Genomic DNA, 10135 nt, shown 5'->3' on the forward strand with positions numbered 1-10135 from the left:
GACTCTCGCATTGGTGCGCCCGGAACACAGTGTGGTCGGCGTCTGACGCCTCACTACGCCCAATTAACGCGCGGCGACGCGCGAAACCGCTCGACTTCAACCAAGCGTCGACACGCGTTCCCATATTTGCATAATACAAATTTGTACCTTAATAATGGGAAAATAGAGATACAAATGCTGTAGACGAAAAACAAGACGCGTCGCGACGCTTCGATTCTGCGCCAGTGTGAATTGAGCTTTAGGCGTTTTATATGGGCCGAATTAGAACTTTTTTTTTTTGTTTAGTTTCATTCGTATTTGATTCGATGCAAAAACGATATGATGTCCTCGTGGCGCACGCGGGGCGCGCTCGGGACGAACCACGGCGAACGTACACTATCTATACTCTAGCCAAATTCGATGTAGAATAGATGTCAGTAAACAAAAACATATGATTTTTAGGGTTTTCATCTCTGACTCTTTCACAATTACCACAATTTCAATATTTTCCTACGAAATTCAACTAGGTTATGGATAATACAATTTTTGAAGCCATGTTTATAATGAATATTATTCAACAGAAGTTTCAAATCACCTAAAAATGACCAGTAGGTAATTATTTGTATAACTGTGTCATACCTAGCGACTTTTTGATTTGAAGGGAGAGATTGCAAACATTTGAGTTCACCAGACCTAACCTTCAAGTAGAGAATCGGAAATAGATGGTGGTTGGTATAATATGTGGTAATTTAATATCAAATAAAAATCTGATAATTTTGTATCATTTCTTCTACCATTACCTGCCATCTAGCTGTAAATATTAATAGATTGAAAATTGGTTAGGTAAGTATTACTTCTACATAACCCAATTACCTACTTATTTAAATTCCAATTAGGAGAGCAGGCCACGGGCAGAGCAAGCCTCGAGAACGAGCATTGAAAGAAATGTTCTTTTCCTATGCCACCATTGGTTGCTCAGCAACGTTTTGTTATTAAACATTCTACATCGAATTTGGCTAGAATATAGATAGGTAAATGGGTTTAGTCGATTTCGGAACATTGGGTCCACTGGGGCTATTCAACGGTTAACAAACCGGTTCGCACCGAGTCAGAATTTGCGACTCGACCCTCCCGTGCACCGGCTCGACTCCCGCTTACCGGCCGACGACGCGGTCAGTGCTGACCCCCGACTGCCGGCAAGCGCGCAGACAACGACGCGAACGGTCACGAATCTATCGTATTAGCGTAATTTACTGTAATCATAGACGTACTTTGTTTCTACCGTATATTCATCGGCGGCGAGCGACTCCTCCGGCTCGCGTAGGGATTGTATAAAAAAGTAATTGTAGCATTTAGTTATAGAAAAGAATGATTGATACGAATATACAAATTATATTTGCATAGACAATGTTTCATTCGCTCCCTCCCGCCCCCGCGCGGGCCGGGGCCGGGGCCTGGTGGCGACGATGCACACGTTCTCGGGCGACACGGCGTCGGGCACGAAGCGCAGCAGGCGCGCCGCGAAGCCGCGCCCCGCCAGCCAGCGCGCGCGCGCCCAGTCCAGCAGCGCCTTGGCGCGGCGCCCCGCCTCCGCCCCCGCCGCCCCCGCGCCCGCCCCCGCGCCGCTCGTGGCCCACGACACCACGCCCAGCATCACCCGCAGCTCCTCGGCCGACACGCCCAGCTCCTGTCGCGGCAAGCAATCGGCGCGTTTACAGCGGCTCGCTTCGCTGACGAAGTCTGCGAGTCGGCACTCGTCGAAACCCGTTCGGCCGATTGTCGCTGTCGTTCGCGGAAGGCGACCGAGCGCAAAATTCTCTTTTAAAAACGGTTAAAATGAGTTAACGCGTTCGACTTATCGGAGCTTGCCCCGAGGACCTTGCCCGATGCACAGCTGAAATATCAATAAACAATTTCAATATTCTAAAACTGGCTTTTGGTTTTTTACGATATCTCAAAAAAACATTTTATCACTTAGCCTCGTTTTAGTTAGTGGACGGCGGAGTCAGTCGCATCACTTTTATCTCCCGACTTATGCGATCTTCCAAAGGGATGGGAATACGCCATTATTTAGGGATTTGTTAAATATAATAGTAAGTGGATACACCAGACCAGACGCACACAGGCGCACAAGTGTAGGTGGTATTCCGTCAGGTCCTGCTCCCTTTGCCACGTCGTTACTCCTAAGACGCAAGTGTATTTCATCAGACGACAGAGTAATACTACTCAAAGAGTAATTGGACGAGGAAAACTGGAACATTCACCAAGGATTCAACAAGGATTCCCATATCGCTTATAACGAGTGTGGTAGGTACTTGTTCTTACTATTAAATAAAGAAATCGGACTCTTTGTGCACCAACGTGGATACTTGGCTGATTTAGTTCTAATTTTCGGGGTGTGCTTTTCAATTATAGTGTATAATGAATTGTAAAAGTATTGCACAAAGTCATTGCAATTAAGAACTGATGCATGACCTTCCCGGTCCACAGACTGAAGATCAACAATGCAGGTCTCATAATCAGTCTTACGGAAACATAACCGATCAATGAGCTGAGAACAAATCAATGGTTTCGCACAACGGAAAGTTGTTTGTAGTGTGGATGATAAGAATCCACTCAGCTAATAGGTGCAGCTGCAGCTGAAGTAATTGTAAGATCATTAGGTAAAACACTGGTATTAACCTGTTTCATAGCAGAGCATGTAGATATATCAAGAAGGCGTTTTGACTGGTTTGACTTATTGTTAGGTAAGATTTAGTGGACTATCTGTTTTACTACGCAATGTTAGGTCACCCTATTTAAGCTAGGATCTGTGGTTCTCGAGATTCAAAAATGGTGCCGCCGGAATAAGATTATTCCAGCGTGGACAGTAAAACACCCTATAAATTTTAAGTGGCGGACTGACTAAATCTAGTTTTTGCGACTAGAACCGACTAAATGGCGACTTTTTATCCGAGTAGTCAAATTTCAAAAACTCGTCTAGGGTCACGCTGGAATAAGGCACGCCCTCTCGTTTCGAGAGCTTTGGTGGGAGTGATGACGGAACGAACTAATGCAGTAATAGTGGAACGAAAAAAAGGCGGGCTAACAACGAAAAAGGTCGGCATTGTCAAATGTGCAGGGCGCGCTGGCTCACACTGATTACGCGGACTCGTCGCGCGGTTTTTACGTGCGTGCGCTCCGCCAGACTCGCCGAATCGTCGCGATGTTTCCAGGCCGGCGCCACCGCTGTGCGGGCGGCGCAGCTGTCGCGGCGTTGTCGCCTCGGTTATTTGACCGACTACTTAGGAGTGTGGAAATTGTAGTTGAGTAAGACAGAATGGCAAATAAAGTGTGATTTATTCCTAATTATCGAGTTTTACTTCTAAGAAGAACACCGGAACTGGGCCATCAACATATTGCGGGAAACAACGCATGACGATCGATTATCTTTTCGGTACCAAAATTGGTTCACAAACGGCGGAGTTATCGCGTAAAGGGTCGGTTAAAAAGAAGAAACAAATTTGGAAAAGTAATACGATTTTTGTGAAAAATAAAAGAAACAAAATTGGAAAAATAAAACGGAGTAGTCATTTGAAAACTGTGCGATTTTTGTCACCTGCAAGTGCGGTGTGCCGACGAAGGGCGCGCGCTCGCAGCGGTGGTGGCAGCAGGTGGCCAGCACCACGCCGCGCGTCTTGGCCAGCGCCCCGGGCGCCGCGACGCAGCGCAGCGCGAAATCTGGCGGCACGACTCGAGTCACTGCGGGTCGAGCCGCAGCAGCAGCAGCAGCGGGCCCTTACGCACCGGTGGCGACGCCGCACAGGTGCTTCGCGAAGCCGACCACGTGGCGGCTGGCCTCCACGGCGGGCACGCGCTCGAGCGCCAGGTGCGCCAGGTCGGCGCGCAGCCGCGTCGCGGCGCCCGCCAGCTTGTTGTCGCGCTTGTGCCGCAGCGCCGCGCGGTCCACCGGCAGCACGCGGCTGCCCGCGCCGCCGCCCGCGCCGCCGCCGCCCGCGCCGCCGCACCACGCCACGCCCGCGTAGTACGCCAGCCGCCCTGTTGGCCGCTCGTTAGCGAGTCCGGAGTCCGCGCACCGCGGCGCCGGCGACGGGGACGCGGCGAGAGACCTTTCCCGGCGCCGAGCTCGACGTAGCAGGTGCCGGGCTGCACCAGGCCGTGCTGCTCCACCAGGTGCAGCAGCGCCGACGCCTGGCGCAGGTGGCGGCGCGAGCCCTCCGCGCGGCCCGCGTCGGCGAACTCGGCCGCCACCGCCGCGTGCACCGGCCGCTCGGGGAGCGCCTCGATGTGCCCCGCTACGTGCTCTGGAACGTCTCTTATGTTCCGTCACCTATGGAATATTTGGTAGTCGCCCGACCCGACGCTGCGACGCTGCGCCGGACGGGGGTGTCGCCCGGTTCAAATTCTTCAAATTATCGAAATTCTAAAATGATACAAAACCTTCAGTCTTGCTTCTCAAAAAATCTTTCAAAAAATAGACAAATATTGAAACGTGCTAATTGCAGATCGTGATGATTTCGTACCGTTAACACCTACTCTCTTGGTAATCGTGTTTGGTACATCGAGGCGCCTACCACCTTGCGTGTGGTGGGTGCAGAGTCCCACTCGTGCCACCCGAGCTCCTCCAGTAATCTCGGCGACCTCCTCGGTTTGCTGAAGACTTCGGGGCGCGACCTCGGCACTCCCAGGTACTTCGTCCTGTAGTTGCCCATGTCCGAGCACTGTAGTAGTATGTGCGCAGCCGTTTCCTCCACCATACACGCTCTACATAAAGCGCTGTCTGTGATACCTAAATCGAAAACGTGTTTATTGTAAGGGCCATGACTCGCTAGGGTGGCAGGTAGAGTGCGAAGGTCTTTCTTTTTCTTCCTTTTGAGTTTGATTAACTTTCGTAACAGACTGGCGTTGAGCGTTGAGAGTGCTTCCCTAGCCTGTCTGCAAACCGTTAGGGTTATCCATGAGTTATTATGAGAAGATTTTGTACCTTTGTATATAGTTGTTCTTGACCATTAGTAGAGGAGGGATACCTTGGGTTCTGGTCCTACAGCGTCCACCTCCGACACTTTCCTGGCCGGTTCATCTGCTGTGTTTTTGCCACGTGAACCTCTGTGTCTTTTAATCCACTGTGGAGTTTATAGGTGGTGTACCTCCATGAGTGCTTGGTAGTATTCATAGATAAGCCTTGAGCTAATGTCATAGCTGCTCAGTACTTGAAGTACTGACATGCTTTTGGAGAGTACTCGAATGGAATGATTCTTTCCTCTTCTCGTTATAATTGCTTCTGCTGCCAACTTGATACACATACATTCTGCCTGGAATACTGTGTTGTGGTCACCAAGCAGTGTTGAAATCCTGGTATTGTGGTGTTCTGAGAATACCCTAGTACCTGTTCCTGAATTTGTTTTTGAACCGTCAGTGAAGACTCCGACTTCTCTGGGATCCAGCCTTTCATTGGGATCTTCAAACAATTGTATTTTGTACTTTTTGTCAAAGACACCGACCCTGGGTTGTATTACTGAAATACGATTTAAGACGATCGAGGTCACGGACCGCCACACCATAATTGCGAAGTTCGTTGAACTACGAAGTTGTAGATCAGATCAATTTACGACAATGTGCACAATTGGTGAAAAGGTAATTTTTAAGGCAGTGCCCAACAATGAGCATGTGCCGTTGATGCCAGTGGAAAAAAGTTTGAGCATTTGTTGTAGTCTTTAATAAAATTATAATCATGTAGCTATAATTTTGATTTAAATTACTATATGCATTGAGAAACGTAGAGTCTTGTCCCTATAACTCCGGAATATATTATAAATCTGAAACCTAATTTAGCTAACTGAGCACTGAAAGCAAATTTGACTCGTAAAAGGTAATCTCTTAAAATTGGCTCCTGTTTAGAAAAACTTACATTATTATTTTAAGAAGCAAAACAAAATATTTTACATTATTTTAGACTCTCGATTAGTTTTTGAACTTTTGTAATGAGTTGAGAGGTGAGTTTTTTACATAATCAATATTATCTTAAAATAATTTGTGTTAACTATTTGAAGAAAAAATTAAACACTTACTCGTGTTCTGACATTTTAGCAATTTAGGTTTTCATTAGCATTATTGTGTTTATTAGCTGGGCTATTTGAGCTATTGTTACAAAAATTAGAACAGCAAGTCTGCAAATTTGTATTAGTAGAACCTAAAATTGGAGTAGTAAATTGGAGTAAACATGTAATTTTTCATTGGAAAGCACATTTCCCAAAGAAATGACTTCAATTTTATTTTAAAATGTTTTTTTGTGTTGTCACAGACTGGGTAACACCCTGGTCCCAGCTTACCGTTGAGTTTTGGGATACCCTGTATAAGCAAATATGCAAACTCACTCTCATACAAGTAATTGATTTTATCAATGACTCTGAGCAGCTCCTCGCGCGGAACTTCGCCGAGTGAGCGGCGCGTTTCGCCTTCGCCTCCGCCGGCGTCGTCTAAAGGCGAATTGATGTTGTGAACGATGTATGCGGGCTGCTCCGTCTGCCGCGCGTTGCAGATCGACAGGTGTTTCTTTAACTTACTGGCATAGCATGTACTGAGATAATACAAAATACAAAGTTTTAGTAATATTATTTTTTTATTAAAATGAATTGGAGTAACAAATAGCTTACTGCTTTGGGTCATATGGACAGGGTACACGTGTGTCTTCCTGAAAAAAAAAAACAGCATTGTTTACAATTACTAAATAAATAAAATTGTTTATTGAATAACTTATTGTACAAAGGAATAACTAAAGACTAATTATGCGAATCAATGTTAAATATGACACATATACCTCAACCAGGAGAATCCTGTATTTCAGGTAAAAAGTACTAATTATACAGGTGTGGATAATATAACAGGTACGAATATTATAATTAAACTATAAATAAAAACAATAAAATGCAAATCATATAGCTATACACTTAAATTAGGCAACATTTATTTTGGGATAAATAATAAATTCTCTGTACCATCGTAAGACATATTTTGTACGAATTCTTGGAGAATTTTCTTAACCTTTATGTAACAAAAATGATGTATGGCCAATTTGGCATTTAATTTATTCTACTAAAATGGTCCAAGAAACACAAAAAATATGGAAATGAACACATGTTTTGATGATATAATGTTGGGGCAGACAATATCTTTCCGTCTTTTGTAGTGTTATCAGTACTACATGCGAGTGCAATGTACAGTTTGAGGGCTGTGGACTTAATAAATAATTGCCCTACAGTTATGCTCATTTGTTATATGTATGACTTGTAATTTGCCACACTTTGGAGAAGCCCAAAAACAGTTTGATTTGGCGTAAATTTGGTTCGTTTATTACTGTGTACCTGCTTTTGTTTATTCTGCGGCTCATGCTCGCAGCAATAGTTCTGGCCCGGGCGCACTAACATCCGACACAGCCGCTTCTTGCGCTCCACTAAAAACTGGCATTGTGGGTGAACAATATCTTCAGTTTTTAAACTGTCCACCATGTTACTGTTTCTCTAGGTTTACCAACAGCATATACGACATATATGTGTAATGCATGTCTGTGCGTTTACCCCAATAACTGGTTTACCCGTTTAGCTTCTATCATACGTAGTATCTCTTATTAGTTTGTGGCTTCTATTTATGTTCGATAAATTTGAGGTTAATTTTGGGGATACCATGTTCATATTTCAGATTGTACTATTATAGTCGTCACCAAATAAGAGGCCAAATTTGACAGCTAAGAAGGCGATAGAAGAGAACTAAGTAATGAAAACGGACACTCTCCGCCCCTCCCTAGCTTTAGATACCGCACCACAGTCCACACATTGACGGTCACATTGACTGAACGAGAACACGGCTGTCGGCGAGTCGTTTTCGCGCTAAGACGACTTTGATATTTGAATATAGTTTTCATTTATTCATTACCACGAAATTTGTACGTTAATATTCATTTTACGTTACTATTTAGAATGGTCGTGAATTGTGCTGTGTACGTCAGTTTATAATCATCTAAACGGTATAAAGAGAGGACGTTCTTTCGTTTTTTGAAAAATGAAATGCAGTAAGTAAATAAACTTATGTTTGAGACTCATTCAGCTATTGTTTTCTTTAGTGCAGAGTAATATATAATACAGATTTATTGTAACAATATAATAAGATGCTATAACTTCGTAAATTCGAGAACCCTTGTTCTCGAATTTTCAATTTTTATTGCGATAAATATTACGTAGTGAATTAATTCTTAACTAGGCAATGATAAAGTTGGACACGCAATTTCAAATATTTGGTTACCTTTTTTAAAGGTACCTGTCAAAAGTGCTTTTAATATATCTTTTAAACCACACGCAAAATAGGCGCCTTGTCGTCGAGTTGCGGACACCAGCCCGTTACACCAAGTACCAAGTATATCTTTTAAATAAATCTTCAATATTATTCTAATTAGTGAATTAATGAACAATATAATATTATATCGATATAAATACGTAACGAACATGTGTAATTATTAGGATTCGATAATAGAATTATAGATAACAGATTCGCGTTAGAATTTTCGGTATGTTGCCACTCTGACCACGTAACGTAATAGTACGAGCAAGTGATGGGTAACCCTGCCACTTCACGCACACATTTGCGCGTGTACAGATAGCGCTTTGCTGTATGTAGTAGTAGTAGGTAAATAATTTTCGACCATTGTATGGAGTGTCCGGGGTGTGGCGATAGTATGTAACTTTGAATAGGAAAAACAAAACAATAAATAAACAATTATTAGCATGACTGAGTTTTAAAGAATACGTAAATTTTATTAATACATTATATAATATGACAAAATATATTTGAAGTACTGTTTTTGCACGAATTCCAAAATAAAAAGCAATTTTGAGTTACTCCGAAACGTCCTAAAACAGGTACGTCCTCAAGCTATTTTTTTTAAATAATAGTGCTGTAAGCATTTAATCGTCGAATTCCACCGAGTCACTTCGATTTCTCGGAAAAAATATTTAAAAAATTATGTACATTATTTGAGATTGTGTGTTGTTGACATTGACAATTTCTAATTTATTGCCAGCCGAATAATTGAAAATTTATGAAATCCTTGGTTCCTTGGTAATTTAATCTTTTTATGTAGTTTTATCGATGAACATACTTATTACACTAATATCTCGTAATAAACCATTTATTAATATTATAAAATCCAAATTAAAAGAATTGGATACAATTCATCGGAATGTGCGACAATTTTAAGAAAATAAGAGGAATTGCTACAGAATTGCAAGGAATTCTGTAAATGAATTGCTTTTAACAGAATTGCACGATTTGGCCTATTAGGTCCCCTGAACAACAATGAACCGAAAAATAATCTGAACAATAACAAACTCTTAAAATTTTGAATCGATTTCTGGTGAAAATCGTATAATGCGTTTACCGATATGATTGGTCCACATCCCTATTCGCGTCATGATGATAAGTGTCAAATTTGGCCTCTTATTTGGTGACGACTTCAAATATATACACAATTAATTTTTGGCCTACCTGTTTGGAAACAACATCGATAATGAGTACTGTTGGATAATTTTCAGAAAAATTTCAAATAGTGGAAATTTTTCCGGAAAAATTCTCGAAAAAATGGAAAAATATAATTTGGAGGGTTCATTTTTTTATTAAGTGTTTTCGCATGGATACAAGTCCTATGAGCCATGTCTTCGTTTAATTAGCTGGATACTCACTAACTCAGATTACAAAACAATAATCAGAAGGAGCGCGGCGAACACAAAAGTGAAGCCACCATAACAAATACATATTCAAAAGCAAATACAAACTCGCGTCAGTACTAAGCTCAGCATCGCATTGTTTACACGTCACGAGTGATTTGTTATTTTATGTTTCAAAATGCCATTTTGCGTCTTTAAACATTGTAATAGTTGTTCCCAAAAACAAAAAAATACGGTGGAATATCTTGTCACAGGGAACTATTGATTCCCTGTAGAGCGCCATCTAAGGGCAGTGTAGTAAGATCGTAGCTGTGTTAATAATTTTGATAAAAATAGTAAACAAGTCCCTAATCAAAGTAAAATTATATTATAAATAGATAGAATATAGAATGACCAACCAGTGGGAGTGATATCTTTAAAAAAGAGCAATTAAATACATCAAA

The 10135-nt window shown here is 42.3% G+C and overlaps 1 protein-coding gene across 1 annotated transcript; it reads right to left on the reverse strand.

The window, feature by feature from the left end:
• Nucleotides 1–1273: 1273 nt before the first annotated feature.
• On the reverse strand, nt 1274–7766 carry LOC113227671 (tRNA:m(4)X modification enzyme TRM13 homolog). Its single transcript, XM_026460642.1, has 7 exons — nt 7341–7766; nt 6633–6670; nt 6354–6556; nt 4089–4283; nt 3766–4017; nt 3578–3699; nt 1274–1666 (listed from the first exon to the last, which is right to left on the reverse strand). The coding sequence occupies exons 1-7, from the start codon at nt 7482–7484 to the stop codon at nt 1370–1372; spliced, it is 1251 nt and encodes a 416-aa protein (XP_026316427.1). The 5' UTR covers nt 7485–7766; the 3' UTR covers nt 1274–1369.
• Between the last annotated feature and the right edge of the window lie 2369 nt (nt 7767–10135).

Source organism: Hyposmocoma kahamanoa, unplaced genomic scaffold (assembly GCF_003589595.1).
Source record: "Hyposmocoma kahamanoa isolate Upper Pololo Valley unplaced genomic scaffold, ASM358959v1 212, whole genome shotgun sequence".
Taxonomy (NCBI): Eukaryota; Metazoa; Arthropoda; class Insecta; order Lepidoptera; family Cosmopterigidae; genus Hyposmocoma; species Hyposmocoma kahamanoa.

What these genes read in the sequence shown, in the direction of transcription:
- LOC113227671 (XM_026460642.1), bottom strand. Translation starts at nt 7,484, where the DNA reads ATGGTGGACAGTTTAAAAACTGAAGATATTGTTCACCCACAATGCCAG. An exon ending in AATCAATTACTTGTATGAGA is followed by an intron (nt 4,284 to 6,353) that starts GTGAGTTTGCAT and finishes GAGACGTTCCAG; the next exon opens with AGCACGTAGCGGGGCACATC. An exon ending in TCGGCACACCGCACTTGCAG is followed by an intron (nt 1,667 to 3,577) that starts GTGACAAAAATC and finishes TTGCCGCGACAG; the next exon opens with GAGCTGGGCGTGTCGGCCGA.